General features: G+C 38.1%; 3 protein-coding genes across 4 annotated transcripts; 2 read left to right on the plus strand and 1 right to left on the minus strand.

Moving 5' to 3' along the window:
• Positions 1–1762: 1762 nt before the first annotated feature.
• tmx2a (thioredoxin-related transmembrane protein 2a) lies at positions 1763–7121 on the minus strand. The gene is made up of 8 exons (XM_026142439.2): positions 6636–7121; positions 6423–6483; positions 5804–5917; positions 4688–4764; positions 4229–4335; positions 2672–2737; positions 2433–2562; positions 1763–2329 (listed from the first exon to the last, which is right to left on the minus strand). The coding sequence occupies exons 1-8, from the start codon at positions 6822–6824 to the stop codon at positions 2150–2152; spliced, it is 924 nt and encodes a 307-aa protein (XP_025998224.2). The 5' UTR covers positions 6825–7121; the 3' UTR covers positions 1763–2149.
• pmf1 (polyamine modulated factor 1) lies at positions 6906–10158 on the plus strand. The gene is made up of 5 exons (XM_026142470.2): positions 6906–7216; positions 8328–8433; positions 8792–8892; positions 9237–9432; positions 9996–10158. Exons 1-5 carry the CDS (start codon positions 7005–7007, stop codon positions 10059–10061), a joined length of 681 nt encoding a protein of 226 aa, XP_025998255.1. The 5' UTR covers positions 6906–7004; the 3' UTR covers positions 10062–10158.
• On the plus strand, positions 10154–14736 carry med19a (mediator complex subunit 19a). 2 transcript variants are annotated; one of them, XM_026142461.2, is made up of 6 exons: positions 10154–10587; positions 10977–11099; positions 12353–12486; positions 12644–12740; positions 12834–12928; positions 14377–14736. In XM_026142461.2, exons 1-6 carry the CDS (start codon positions 10368–10370, stop codon positions 14440–14442), a joined length of 735 nt encoding a protein of 244 aa, XP_025998246.2. In that variant the 5' UTR covers positions 10154–10367; the 3' UTR covers positions 14443–14736. The 2 variants fall into 2 exon arrangements, with proteins under 2 accessions (XP_025998246.2, XP_025998237.2); XM_026142452.2 differs by having other exon boundaries at positions 10220–10593.
• Positions 14737–15500: the final 764 nt, after the last annotated feature.

Genomic DNA, 15500 nt, shown 5'->3' on the forward strand with positions numbered 1-15500 from the left:
GAGTACTGACAACAGTGTCTGACACTCATAGAAAGGATGGCCTTTATCCAGTGGATGTAAAACTTTAAGAGGGAGGATTTCGGACTGTTGACCAATAATAATGTCTGAACGGACCACACAATCTGTATATTGATAAGAAACATGGAGTAAAGAGTCCAATCTATAAAGACAGTATCATTTTAGTTTTATAAGTCTTTTTTTAAATATTGTTTTATATAAATGTATACAGATTATTATTGGGTGAAATTGTCAGGTATTGGAGATGACTATTGATAACGGTGGCAGTTATACTGTATGTAATTATTCATGAAAGCGATTTAAAAATCAGTTGCCTGTTGAGAAATGATGGCTGCATCAGCTATTCAAAGTTTTTGCTGGAGTTTTCACTGTCCAAAGAAGAAGATGATGATGATCCTTTGGTGGACACCTGAAGTGGCAAAAAATTACAGGTTGTTTTTTTTCTATTCTTTCTTAAAAGCCACAAAGAAATGTTAATTCTCACAATCGCAGCACAAGCATCTTTGTGGAATGTACGCTTGTAATGTTTATGCTAGAGACATTATGCAAAATCTGTTTGTAGCTTTAAGATCATCGTATGTCTTTTTGGTGTTTTTATTCTCTTTTCTTTCTGAGAGGTTTTTGTCTGTCAGTCAGTCAAGATGCTAGCAACCTTATACCTTTAACAGATGGCCAGCCAAATAGGAGCAGCGGGGAAGGGCTTATTTATTTCACCAGTGGAAAGAAACTTTGTAGTTCTGTACATGATTTCAAACCAGTCCCAGATAGTTTGTTTGTTTTTTTTTAAAGAGAAAATAGAAACTATGGTTATATTTCATTAAATTTTAATGCCATGCCACTGAATATGTAAGAGGGACTGGTTTGAAATTGGCCAGTGTGTTCGTTGGGGTTTGTTTATTTTCCTTGCCTTGAGACCATTCGTAGTGAAGCATGTTTTTATTTTTTCGAATTATTTTAATTTTTTTTACACTTTTCTTTAAGTATTTAGAATTTCTTGCTTCATTTGCTTTTTTTTTTCTTGTTAAAAGGAACACTTCTCACTTTGATACCCACAGCCATGTTAAGAAAGGGATTAATCAGAAGAGGAGTGTGTTTGTTTTTCACGATTGGGCATTACAGAAAGCTTATTTATTTATTTTTTTTCTGTAAAGGCCCACAGCAGTGTTTGCAGAATGTTAAAGGGAACATGGCACATCATTTTGGGGGAGAAAGTACATGCTTGAAGCACACAAATATCACTGTTCAGTACGAGTTTTATACCCTACCAGGCTGTGTCTTCAGTGTGCATGTGACTCTTTAAAAAAAACTTTATTTTTCGGTTCATTGCTGCTTCTCTGGCGTGCATTCTTGTGAGATTATTGTCAAACGCCCATCCGGTTTCTGTGCGAGTGGCATCCAGAAAAAAAAAATATCACAAATGGCACAAAGCAGCCGTCGTACAGAGAAATAAAGAGAACCTGTGTTGACTTTTTTTTTTCTTCCCACTCTGGCCAAGGGATGGTGGCCACTGAACAACCTGAACCTATGTGAGTATAGCAAGTAACTTCTATGTGAGATAAAATATTGCTGTTGTTGGCTGTGATGAATGGAACGAGTTTCAACTATCTGTAATGAGAACATTTAAAAAAAAAAAATTCCAAAATGGCCTTATAAAGAATTTTTAAAAAGATGTCGTGTCAGAATAAAAAGGTCAAACTGTTGAAAGAGAATGTGTCTTGGATTTTATCATTGCACGCAGTCTTACTTTGTTTCACCTCAAGCTTTTACTTTGGCTTTTCTGACACAAAAGTACACAAACCAGTCAATAAATACAGGCAGCAAAAGAACCAATGACACGTTGACAAAAGTGGAAAAAAAATTAGCAAAAATCTTTTTTTGTTCGTCAATAACTTAGTGTAATAAAATGCTCCAAAATCGCTGCTGCTTCAATCTGCATCACACACAGATCGTTTAAATAAGATCAGCGGTTATGGGTATTTCCCCACAATAAAGACTTACAGTGTAGAGACTATTTCTTGTGGTAGTGGAGCCTGTTTTCTTCCCTTAAACTAAAAATATTTGGCTGTTACAATAAGGAAAGTAACAGAAATGTTAAGAGCAAAGCAAAGACTTGATGCAGCCCCTCTCCTCTTCACTGGTCTTTCTTGCTCTCTTTTGGCTGCTCCATATTGTCGGTGTCAGGAGGAAGCTCCTCGCCACCCTCTTGTGGCTGAGAGCCATTCTGCTCCTCTTCCTTCGAACCATGGCTTTTGTTCAGCTTCTTGGATTTCTGGAAGAGCTCGTTGAGGTTAAACTCTCGGATGATGTTCTCCTGTGGGTGATATAAAATGTATTTATACTGTCTGCATGTGTAAGCAAGCAGCATCTACTCAGGTCTTATTTCATGTGTTTTCTTACAATCTGAATAGACGTACCTCGTTCATGGTCCAAGATACAGCTCTACCTTTGCTGTCCACCATTGGACGCCTCATAACTTCCCGTCCTCCTTGAAAAAGCAGAACTGAAGGTAGCTGCTTGGCCAGAGGAGAAGTACTAACCCTGTACCTGTTCAGAAAGACAGTTAATACCAGTCAATAGAATTCTAGAAAGAATCGAGCAATACTGGATAATTAAAGACCATTTATTAAAGGCAAAAAAGCCCCCCAAAACTGACTTCTTTGAAACCTCTTCATAGCGACCAATGTCTATCTTCCCAAAGCGGAGTCCAGCACAGTTGTAACTGCAGAATATAAAGGACGACACATGAGACATTTGAGACAAATATACAGCTGTTTCTCTAACATGAAGTAAATTACATTATCTTGCATTTGAAGTGACTCTACAACAGGGACACCAGCAACAATCAGGCATAATGTATCTGCAAGGGTATTGTTTCAAAATGTTAACTAACATCTTGGATCTTTTTTTTTTTTTTTACTTAGTGTCATTTCTGTTTTCAAATAAGAAACCCTGACTGAGATTAAATATCATCTAGACTCTTCTTCTTTTCTATATCAGCACATAATTAAAAAATAATTTGGTCCTTAGCAAGTCTTAAAATTTAGGTAAATGTTACCTCATATGAACAATACCACATGACGTGTTTTACTGTGTCATTAACAAAAATGCAGAAGCAGTGTGTGATAAACTAAGCACATCCTTACAGCTTCCATAAGAAATTAAGAGGGTAAGTAGCAGTTGGGTAGCAGATCCATAAAAACAGATGTTTTGGCAGCTTTTCTGGTCCGAAGCGTTCAGGTGCGTATCAACACACACCTGTCTTTCCTGCTAAGGAAAGTCTTCACTCAGGGGCTGCTGCTTAGGACTGAACATGCAGTTTGCCCTTCGTGCCTCCCTCTTTGAACTTTTTGTTAAACCCTGTTCATAGTGTTGAACTTTGCTTGTTAACCTTGGTATATGGGTGAACTTAGTTTGATTGGAGTTTTGTGATGCGAATTTGCCTTAGTTAAACCTTAACTTTGACCCTCGTCTGTGTTATCGTATTATATGTTAACTGGTTGCACAGTGGCCTGCAGAATGCAGCCCTGTCGGTTTTCAGTTTGAATTTCTGCAATTAAACCTTTTCTTCATTTAGTTTCCTGTGTATGTATGCTTATGTATGTTATTCCTCCCTGTCCCCTAGCAGTGGGGGTCGTAACAGGCCATAACATGCATCGCCATGTCTGGAGACACCCAAACAAAGCTTATAAGCCACAAACACCTCAAAGCAACTGTCAAGCACGGTAGTGGAGTGCTGATGATTTGGGCTTGTTTTGCAGCCACAGGACTTGGATACTCCGCTGAGTGGACCATGAACTCTTCCACATGTATACCCATCTCTCCAAAAAACTAAACTTGGTCAAAAAAAGGGTCATGTAGCGGGACAATGATCCCAAGCACAGCAGCAAATCTACAACAGAATGACTGCAAAGTGTTCAAAGTGTTCCGATGGCCCAGTCGAATCCAGACCTCAATGCTGTGCATAACTGCCTCACTGCAAACCTCAATGAACTGAAGCAATGCTGTGAAGAACAGTTGTCCAAGCAAAATTCCTGCACAATTTTTATTAAGTATTTAATGACATGGTGTATTATGACACGTGTCTATTTGAAACTGTATTCAAATCATTTTAAACTTGGTAGGAACCAGGTGATTTAAAAAAAATTATGTTCTGAAATATTTAACCTTAGAAAACCTGAATGCGACTGAAGTAAAGAGTGTGATTTCTTACTTGAGAGAAAGGTTTGCAAAGATGGGAGCAAACGACTGACAATCAGAGGACCAGTTGGCGTAGAATTCAACGAGCCATGTGACACGACTGTCCCGCTGCAGCTCCTCCTAATGAGTGAAGAACACAAAGTTACACTCAAACCAACCCACCCCTCTGAGCAGGGCATGATCAGTTAGAGAGTTCACTTTTTTTTGGTATTTTAGTTTAGGAATTTTTAAATGTCAGACATACAATTAATATAATATCATATAACTGGATTTCAGTGTTTGATGGAAACTGCTCTAATTTCAAACAAAATGATTAATAGACTCAATCACTCCATGAACTTTCAAATAAAATAACACTCCCAACTGATGTAACTGTAAGTAATTCCCACCCCTTTTGTTTTTATCTATCATTACAAAGACCAGTGGCACTACTATACATGCAAATGGTCAGCTGATATCAGACAGGACTCACGTCGATGGTCTTGTCACTGAAGTACTTGATGTACTCTGGGCCCATGTAGAGAGGTGGCTGACAGGTCATGACAAATGCTGCAGAAAATACACAGATAAACAGACTGATGAGCTTAAAAAGGATAAAAACAATGTACATTTTACAGTTTATCCAGTGGTAGTCTCTGTTCACCTATGATACTTTGGTAAAAAACATTTTTATTTGTGTTTTTTCTTATTTAAGTTTTCTCATTTTATGTTTCCTTTCTTAAATTCTGCCATCTTGTCCTATGTTTTTATGTAATTTGATTATTTTAGGTGTACACTTTGGTCAACAGCTGTTTTTAAATGTGCTATAAAGATAAATTTGACTTTGAATGAATTCTTCTTTTGTTGGGGGGTGGGGGGTTGTAAAGGACACCGTTTTTATAAATTACACAATGGCACCACCTGTAGGCCAGTTAATAAAAAGTTCTGATTGCAGAAAGCTCAGAGAAGTTTCTAAACAGGGCTCAGATTGCTGCTTTACCAGGAGAACACTTCACAGAGAAGATGTGAAGCTTTTTCTTAAAATAAATACATAAATCTTTGCCAGATGAAAAATTCAGGACTTCAGAGTAAAAATACTCATTGCACCTCACCTGCATTGGAAAATAATCTAAATATATACAAGAAAACTGGTGATGTCACTTTTCTGTACAGTGATAACACCGACTTCCCACTGGATGGTATTCAGATGAAGAAAAATTTGTCAAAAGTGTGAGGACTTTTATCAGTGGAATGAGCTTCAAGTACATTAGATTAATGATCATTTTTTACAGCAGTAACAGAAATGGGAACTAATTGCTGTTGCACATTATGTCTCAGAAACACTGGCTCAAGGAGAAACCCCTTGATGAGCTTTAGATATCAGTACAAGGTGAATACAGAGGGCTGATTAATTTGGCATGTCAAAACAAAACAAAAGACCACTCCTATTCTCATTAACATATCTCTTTAACTAATGAATGAGTGCAGCATCACTGCCTTAAGACTGGGGATGGTTAATGCAGTAGAGTTGTGCTTTTCTAATTAAGAACCACTGGTAGACACAGTTTACACTACACAATTTTAAAGGTGGTTGTGACAGACCACTGACCGAGGCACAGTGCAAGGTAGAGGATGCCAAACCGAATGTCCATCCTGAAGAAGAGGATACAGTTGGCCACTTTGCTGAACATTAACAAGTTCCCAATGTGCTGCTCCACTGTGACTGAGGAAACAAAGAGCAGGGAACAATGAATGAACAGTGGAGGAACACCTTCATACTGTTGACCTTGCAGTGTGTAAGTGAACCCCTCCCACTCCCTTAATGTTTACACAACAAACCCAAAGTTTACAGTGAATCACTTTACAGATGTGTGTTCTCAGTAGAGTGGGGGTTCCTCTCAAATGGCTTATCAGATCAAGGAGTGGAAACAGTTAAACATCAGACTGTGTGGTTAAAGATTAACAGCAGCATGTAATAAAGACACAAACAAAGCGACCTTCCTGACTTTATCTAAAAAGTTAAGGTCAACAAATAAATCACAACATATCCCGGTGCTTCCTATGATTCGCTGAGTGGTTTGGATCATTGGCCACATGGTTGATTGGGCCACTTTTTGTGATGTGACAGTTTATAGTGTAAACACACTTTCATCAGTAGGTTTACACATAAGACAGTGTGTGTGTGTGTGTGTGTGTGTGGGGGGGGGGGGGGGGGGTAGACTACTCACTAGCTCTCCTGTTCTTCATCATCACTATTGCACTGAGAAACATGAGGATCTCCAGCTCTCTCTGTAAAACAAAAGGAGCAAAATCATTAAAACAAACAAACAAACAACAACTTTGTGTCAAGTTTATTTACTACTTCTATTTATTTCATATTTCAGAGGCTTAATTAGCCCCACCAAAGGTAACCGCAGCTCCCCCACCACCACTATGCTCACCCAGTCAAAGTCACAGGAGTTGCCGTCCTCGCGCTGGGTCACCAGGTGCTCGCAAAGACCTGGAGTCTTTCGCACCACCACGAAGGAGATGGTCAAGAGGAAGGACGTGATATAGTACGGCTTGAGCAGCCATTTGTAAATCTGAGGTAAGTGATACAAGAAAGCGCAGAGTCCCGTGAGTAAACCCATGCTGACGGAGAAGACGAACCACCGCGACAGAGTGTTGGAGGAGAAATGACAGCTGGAGCTGTTGAGCTACGGTGTTACAGTGCGCATGTGCCAAATGGGGGCGGCGGCGTCGTTTCTGGGTCCGGCGGCTCGCCGTAGATTTGGCGGGCGCTGCAAAACATAAACAGAGGCAGCTGAAAAATGGAGGAAAGTAAGTCAGCAACAGAAGTGCACAGTGCAGTTAAAACTGGTGCGGAAGATTCAGCTGAAAGCCAGGCTAATGAAGCGACAGGAGAAGCTTCCTCACAGATGCCGAATAAACCGACAGCGGAGGCGGAGGCTCGGTACAAGAGGATGAAGCTTTTTGACAAAGTCATGCAGAAGAGCCTGAACAGGTTTATCGAAGATGTCAGGTAACGTGTTGGGTGTTGTGTTTATTACCTTGTTTTTACGGTGAACTACACGTATGTCATGATATTACCTCTGCACGAAGGATATAAACAGGGGTGAGAGCTGGTTTGAACGTTTCTCATCAAATAGTTACAAAGGTGGTGGTCATTAAATAAACAGTAAACCAAGTGTGAAGATCTCATTATTAGAACACATACAGTCTTAATTTATCTCAAGTGAGCCAATAAAACTCCAGTATAATAACCTAGAATACCCCAAGAGTATATATAAGATATTTCCTCAATCTAGCCCTAAATTTAGGGGACTCATTGTGTCACAACACCGAGGCATTAAAAACAACATAAAACTTAATAGCTTAAAAACCCTGGAATAGCGAGATTAATTTTAAAAAGTAATACAATAAGGGACTTAAAAAGTAAAACTAACAACTAAGTGTGTTAAAAGCTTCATATTTAATGAACCTCAGCTTTAAAAAAACATTCGATGAACAGCTTACTTGCAGTTTGTGTAGTCTGTTGTCGTTTCTGGGGTAAAACAGAGGGAAGCTTGTTGGGAATTGTGCAAAATCATAGGGTTATTATTATTATTTTTAACAAATAAATAAAAATAAGGGATGGAGGTTGGGCTGTTTAAGAGCCCTAGCATTTTTTTTTCATTTTACATTCTTTGTTATCTAGAAGACTACTTATGATCACTTATGATAAATATTGGACTTGAATTTGACATATTTCTTTTTAAGAAGTGTATCTTTCCCATACAGATTTTTTGTCCTTGCACATGTGAGATAGTGAGATAAATTGACAAAGGAATGATCCTGTGGTGTTTGTTAGCAAGAAATCTATAATACGATTATTCAGAACTCTGGTTTGGACAAATCTAACACTTCAGACAGGCACTCTGTTATGATTATTTTTTAAATGTATATTATTTTACTTACAGATGAAAACCAAACAATTCCACTGCCCTCCTGTCCTCCAAAAAAGAAGGCCTATCCAAACGTACTTTTAACATAGCAGTAGTGTCTTATAATGTTAATGATCTACTTATTCCTTAGCTATCATTTTCAGGAAAAGTCATAGTTTACTTTACTTTGTTCACACTGTTCTCTCACAGTTTTAACAGATTCGCCAGCATGTTTCGTCCACTGTACAGTAAGAACCCTCAGAGAATGGAGAGCATTCACAAGCAGTTCATAGAGGAGCTGCGGAGCACCATACAGGTCTGTAGCATTTTACATTAAAACCCTGTATTTAAAAACAAACAAATGGGAGGACTTCTGCCTCCTTTGCATTGTGTATTGCTTAGGCTGTATGTGTGGTACACCTTTTTTTTATACATTGTATATATGACATTTATTACATTTATGACATTTATTGTCAATTTCCTTGCTGATAGCAGTAAAATTAGTATTACAAATGCATTTTGTCATTCAACAGGACAAACCAAATAACTTTCCTGGGCAAAACCAACATTTGTATAGCTGTCCAAATACTCATTGTATGCCATATTCACTGATCTACTACTGGTCTTTATTTAAACTTGTTTACATAAAAGTTTGTGTTTTCCTTCTCATGAAGGAAGATATCAACAGACTGATTGAAGAAGGCCAGCTAGAGTTAAAACTGAATGAGCTGGACAAACTAGAGAGAGCCACCAAGGACAGTCCAGACCCTGCATGGTCAGTAAACCGCTTTGAAAACACTTGAACTTCTGAAATCTTGAGTATTTAATTATATATGCTTTGTGCATTTTCTTACCAAACTGCTGAAATTCTCTCTTTTCTTATTTTTTATCTAATTAAATAGTGAAACGTAACTAAGTGGAAATATTTTTTCATTAAATGTACTAACTGTATATTTAAGAATTTCATTTAGTCAGTGAATCAGATTGAAAAGGTAACTTTGCACCTTGTATTATAGTTATATTGCCTTCCTTTACTATACTGCATATCACCACTGTGTTATTTCAGCTTTTTAACAATCAAAGCATTTTAATCCCTCATCATCTCAAATGTTGTCTTAGGCGACCAAGCGGGGTCCCTGAGCAGGACTTTTGCAGCTTTTTGATGCCGTACTATCAAAAGCAGGAGGCCTACATGCGACGGGAGCTGAAAAAGATTCAAGCAGAGAATTCTGCTCTAGCACAGAAGGTTCAGGGTGGAAGAGAGAGCATCAGTCAGACTGAACACCGAATTTCTGCTGCTGTTGATGAGTGGAAGGTGAGAGAGAGAGAGAGAGAGAGAGAGAGAGAGAGAGAGAGAGAGAGAGAGAGAGTAGATAATTGGCAGAATAGATATGACTTGTCCATAATAAGATCCATGAAAAAACCATATTCAGCATGTATGGAAGTATAAACTGTGTCATTTTGATTTTTATATACAAAATATTCTTTGTACAGTATATTTATTTTGATGATCACATACAGTCTTTTTTTTAGCTGTTACATGTATATAGACCTTTTTTCTCATATTCTTACATTTGTGTGTATATACATCTTAGGTCCTTTTTTTAAGATTTATTTGTTATATTATTATTAAAAGCGAGTCAATGCACTGAAAATGCATTCTAATGCGCACTAACTGATGATCTGAATAACAATAAAGTAGCTATTCTATTGTATTCTATGTTTCTATCATTCCTAATGAGGATGTTCAGTATATTTAGTCTCAGTGTAGCTTTAATGGTTTTATTTGGTAACTTGTTATAGAACTTTTCTACTTGTAACATAAATAAATTGAGTACTAATAGTTTTGTTATGTGTGTTCTTATCTCTCATTTTTAGGTATCAGTGACAGAGTTTGAAAGGCTGGCGTCATCTCTTTGCCCCGCTGATGTTTTTGATGTGTGATTTTCCAAATTACACAATATGTCCACTAACTTAATTGTACATAATGAGTTTGTTTGCTGTGCCTGTTTGTTTGAAAATAAACACGACGTTTTGGAAATTGTTAGTGATTATAGTCCTGTTTACACCGACAGTTACGGTACAGTGCGTGTTTGTTGCCTGCATTACGGTAAGTGGCCATGAAAAGAAGTGAGGAGCAGAGCGCTTGACACTCGAATTCACGGAGAACAGCTTCCTCGCAGATAGCAGGCCATAAGCTTGAAGAGCCCGGCATTTTCTTTCCATATAAATGTATTATTCAAGGTAGATATGACGGAAATGTTTTCAACTCTTTTCGGGTCAAATGAAGCTCAGGGACCACCTGGTTCTTCGTCTCTGGGTTTTGGACCGGGGAAGCCTCCACCGCCAATGCCGCAAAACCAAGTTGCCATGGCGGGTCAGATACCACCGCAGCTCGGGGATGAAGGGCCTGCTCTACGGAAGCCTGGAGCTATGAATGAACCTTTCTATTTACTGCGGGAGCTGCCTGGTACTGGTGAATTCTTGTAACTGTTGGGTGCTTCGTGTTTAATTTGTCCTTTATTTTTAAACTTTAGCCGAAATCTAAAGCTGCTTAAATAGTTTGTAAACAATACTAGCTCACGTAGGTTGACTAGCTGGTTGTGGGCTAACATTGAGTTAGCTGATTGTAGTTAGTAGCGATGTGTTTTTCAGTGAAGCGTTTATATTCAGTGGGTAACACAAATGCTGTAGATTTAACACCTTTTTGTGGCTTAAAAATATGTTGTGTAACTACGGTTATTATGGGAATGAACATCCCTGAAGTAGCCCAGGTTCCCTTTGGAAATGGCCATCTATTTCACAAACATTTATGTACAGATTGGTTACAAATGATATGAATTTGGTGTGTGTGCTTAGTGGGGAACGAGTTAACGGGAAACACCAACCTCATCACGCACTACAACCTGGAGCACGCTTACAACAAGTTCTGCGGGAAGAAGGTGAAGGAGAAGCTCAGCAACTTTCTGCCAGAGTTACCAGGTGGGTGCTACAGTCACAGATGTGGTCAGATAACTGTTTAGTAACAATCTTATAATGATCAGTGTTGGACAGTAGCCGTAAAGCTTTACTTTGATAGCTGTGAAATGCAATATTATAAAAATATTTTAAAACCTGGGTTCTCACTGTCCGTTGGATACCGCTGACTGAGAAAAAGTCTTTAAACTGAGTTTTACTAAAGGACACATTGACAACTGAGAGTTATCAGAACTTGTTCGTATGAGCAACCACTTGGAGAAAGTGGGAAAGGATAACTCCCTTTTAAGTGGACTGACACAAGTGTCAGTGTCAGTTATACAAGTAGTCTATCCTCCACACCAGCCTGTTTCACAAGTTCTGATATCTTAATTGTTTGTCATTTTGGGTCATTTAATAATGCCAAATTAGTTCTGAAATAATAAATTCTAAGTGTAGGTGTCATTCATGGGCCTGAAGATCCCAATTATATTATTGTGTGTTTTGGTTATCTAGTTTTAAGTGTACTATACAGGCCACCTTTTGTTATGAAACTGGCTGCAAAATAAACTCATATTGGAAAAACACTTTGTAGTTTATCTTCAGCCATTTCTTCTGCTACGGCACAGGACATAAACAATGTGATGTGATAGTAAAGATGATTGTAATACTCCAATCACATCTCTTGTTTTGGATCTTTATGAGTACTCAGATAATGGAGCTGTTAAACCATGATCCACAACTAGTTAATACAGATATAACATATTAGTGGGAATCAGTGGGAATTTTATGCGAAGCTACATCATAACTGCAAACTTCTCTTAAAACGTTATGACATAACCTGACATGCACCTCCCATAGAAATTTAACTACATGTCAGGTCGAAGCAGTCCGAAACTATTGTGATTCTGAAACTATTGTGATTCGTCCTGTGCATTTCCAGCTACTTTTCTGCTGCACAATTTATCAGTGAGAGAATCATCATATCGATATAAGGAATAATAATCATAACATCAGTAGAAGGACTCACAAATGTCAGCAAATTCCTGGAGGGATATTGTTGAAACTATCAGAATGGAGTGAATCTACAAAAAAGTGGAAAAACTAGAGGGGTGCATGTGAAAAAAGAACTGATCACACCAAAGAGTGGGTGGGGACCCAGGGGGGGAAAAGTTGCAGCAGTTTATTTGTTTCTTTCTCTTTTGATTTGAATATTTAATTAAATTTACCTGTGAACACAGCTGAGCACTTATGCTTTGACCTTTTCTGCTTCTCTGCAGGTATGATTGACTGTCCGGGCACACAGGACGGCAGCTCATTACGCTCTCTGATTGATAAGCCTCCAGTGTGTGGAAACTCCTTCAGCCCACTGACTGGCGCTCTGCTAACAGGCTTCAGACTACACACAGGACCGGTACATACTACAAAATACAATGCAGTATAAAGTTCACGCAGACATTTTCAACGTCCTGACTGACACTGATTATTCAAATTTAACTGACATTTAAATGATCTTAATTCTCATATTTGCATATTAAGTACGCAACTAATTTTTCATCACATCTTTGCAGCTCCCAGAACAGTACAGACTGATGCACATACAGCCTCCAAAGAAGAAGAGCAAGCACAAGCACAAACACCATCGACCGCAGGATCCATTACCACAAGGTATGATATAAGTTTATCCACATGCATGTCTGCAAAAAGGTACAAATATTATCATTTCAATAACCTTTCTTATTTTGATGTTTGATGTCACAGAAACGCCGTCAGACTCTGATCCCAAGAAAAAGAAGAAAAAGAGAGATGATGATCCCGATCGCAAGAAAAAGAAGAAAGACAAGAAAAAGAAGAAGGTAAGATCATTTGTCAAACTTTACCTGAACTAGTTAGACGGATCTCATTATTATAGTAAATTCAGGTTTATTTTAATTTCTGTATTTAATTTTTTATTTTTTTAAAGGCTACTTTTGTCTGATCTCTTATTAACAAGGGATCGACACTTCAAGTAGCTCCTCGTATTTGAGTCGGCAGATATATTTATTTATTTTTAAACCAAAAACCCTTCCTCACACAAAAACAAAGGGATGTGTGTCTCTTATCAAAAGTGAGGATCTTTCACTTTTTAGGCAAATACGTAAACCGTTACATGTTTGCAAATGCATCATTTGATCTTAATTCAGTGGAAAACACCAAATGTGCAAAAAGTCGAGGGATCTGAATGCTTTAACTACATGACCATGATGATACCTGTATGTACACTGCTCAACCAAAAGAAAAAATTGAAATCGCACTATTTTAAAATTTTATTTAACTGGAGCTTTAATGACTAAATTAACTTCCAGAGTTGCGCAGGCTTTTCACCAATGCAGTGGTGGCCAATCCAAGTGTAGAAACGATTTCTCATACACAGTTTGAGCCCATTGAATCCTGGCATTTTCATCTTGGAACAAGAGCCTCCCATCAAAAAATTAATTGGTGGAAAATCCAGTCATTAAGTATATCCAGGTTTTTGGCTGACTTTTTTTTTTTTTTTTTAGAAACTTAAAGTTGCTACATAACATTTGTCAACCTGACCAACTGAACCAACCCCAGATCATAACACTGTCCCCACAGGATTGTGCATTAGGCACCAGGCGTGATTTATGCATCACTTCATCTGCCTCTCTTCTTACACCTGTAAGATGTGCCCATCACTCTGGAACAGATTAAATTTCGGCTCATCACACCACATCACCTTTTTTTCCCACTCCTTCAGATTTTGGTCTTTATTCCTTCCTAGCAAGTTATTTTCTTTCCAGTTAACCTCACCGATAAGTGATTTTCTTAAGGCTACACAGCTGTTTAGCCCCATTCCCTTGAGTTCTCTTAAAAATTGTGCATGTGGAAATGTTCTTAGGTTAAATAAAAAACATAACCATGACTTCTACTGCTGATTTTTGTTTATTAGATTTCATCAAACATTGTGAGTAATCCCTGATCGAAATAATTAAGCTTTTTTGCAATAAAGCATTGACAAGTTCTTAATCTCCTCTGCTTTAACCTGCTAAAACAGTTAACATTAAACAATATTCTTCAAAAACCAGATCCATATTTTCTCCACAGTTTTAGTCCTTTCTGAGACACCAAATCTCTAAACAAGGTCTTTAATTGTGTGTGTGAACCTCAATAATTTTAAAACCATCTGGGGTCCCACTGCAGATGTAGCCTCTCTAAACTCCTGCTTCATGTCACTCAGCAGCAGTGAAGACCACACCTGTATTCATCCTATAAGTGTGACAACTCTGTTTCTGCCCCCCCACAGAACCGCCACAGTCCAGACCACCCCGGCCTCGCTGGATCACAACCCAACAGCAACAGCCTCAGATAGACAGCCCACTGTGTGCATGCCTGTGTTTGAATGCGTGACTTTTGTAAGAGGATGTGTGTGTATTTTACAAGTAATTGTATTATTAAGAGTATGTTTAAAGAGAGAAATAAATGTATGGTGTGCGAAAGAGTGAGCTGTGACAGGATGTGATGGAAAGATTGATTTCAGTACAGTGTAAAAGGCAGATAAGCTGTGTGGTGCTGTGGATGACAACGTGTGTGTGTGTCTCTCTCTTTAAAAATGTTGTAATATCTTTTGACCGTAATGCCAAAATTAAATAAACTTTGGTTACTATCTTGTGTCTTGGTCTGTCTTAGATTACGATCAGGTTTAAAATAATGATCACTCTGGCAATGTCTTGGCATTTGATCATTTATTCATATATCAAATGCACATGCTGGTTATAGTGATGCAAGATTTAATTTAGCTAAGCAGCATTTCAACACTAATCATAGAGGCAGTTCATCTAACAGTCTTTACAGATACAGCAAAGGAGGTTTTCAAGACTGTCAAAGGCACAGATTAAATTCAAGGTGGCAACTACTAATCAAATATAAAGACAAAAGCAGAAGCCATTAGCTATTCAGACAGCTACTTACACGGAACTATAATACAACAGATGGTTGTTAAATATTTTAACATGACAAGAAGGACATAAAGAAATGGCATAAAGTAGAACCTCAAACTTTCAAATGCTAATCTATACAAAGTAATAAAAATTTCACCCTCTATGAAGATTAAAGGTGAGTTTACAACAAATTGGACTTTACTGCAGAGCTAGTGCATAGTTTATATTAAGGCATTCCTGGTTTACGTTCCTATACTAGCAACTGTTATCACAGTCCCTAAAGATGTCTTTGGTTAAGAGTAGGGTGTGGGGAACGTCAAGCCTGAAGAGCCGGTGTCCTGCAGGTTTTTGATGTGTCGTTGATCCAACACGGATGATTTAAATGAGTAGTTCATTACCAGGCCACTGGAAAAGTTCAAGCCATGTTGAATTTAGCCATTTAAGTCAGCCGTGATGGATCAAGGACAAATCTAAAACCTGCAGGACACTG

This window comes from Astatotilapia calliptera, chromosome 2 (genome assembly GCF_964374335.1).
Source record: "Astatotilapia calliptera chromosome 2, fAstCal68.1, whole genome shotgun sequence".
NCBI classification, from domain to species: Eukaryota; Metazoa; Chordata; class Actinopteri; order Cichliformes; family Cichlidae; genus Astatotilapia; species Astatotilapia calliptera.

Bases quoted from the DNA above. Each gene is read 5' to 3' on its own strand.
- med19a (XM_026142452.2), top strand. From the start codon at position 10,368: ATGACGGAAATGTTTTCAACTCTTTTCGGGTCAAATGAAGCTCAGGGA. The intron at 10,594-10,976 runs GTGAATTCTTGT...GTGTGTGCTTAG, and splicing joins GCGGGAGCTGCCTGGTACTG to TGGGGAACGAGTTAACGGGA. The intron at 12,929-14,376 runs GTAAGATCATTT...GCCCCCCCACAG, and splicing joins AAGACAAGAAAAAGAAGAAG to AACCGCCACAGTCCAGACCA.
- pmf1 (XM_026142470.2), top strand. From the start codon at position 7,005: ATGGAGGAAAGTAAGTCAGCAACAGAAGTGCACAGTGCAGTTAAAACT. The intron at 7,217-8,327 runs GTAACGTGTTGG...GTTCTCTCACAG, and splicing joins AGGTTTATCGAAGATGTCAG to TTTTAACAGATTCGCCAGCA. The intron at 8,893-9,236 runs GTCAGTAAACCG...ATGTTGTCTTAG, and splicing joins GACAGTCCAGACCCTGCATG to GCGACCAAGCGGGGTCCCTG.
- tmx2a (XM_026142439.2), bottom strand. From the start codon at position 6,824: ATGGGTTTACTCACGGGACTCTGCGCTTTCTTGTATCACTTACCTCAG. The intron at 5,918-6,422 runs GTGAGTAGTCTA...TTGTTTCCTCAG, and splicing joins GATGAAGAACAGGAGAGCTA to TCACAGTGGAGCAGCACATT. The intron at 2,738-4,228 runs GTAAGAAATCAC...TATATTCTGCAG, and splicing joins TTTGCAAACCTTTCTCTCAA to TTACAACTGTGCTGGACTCC.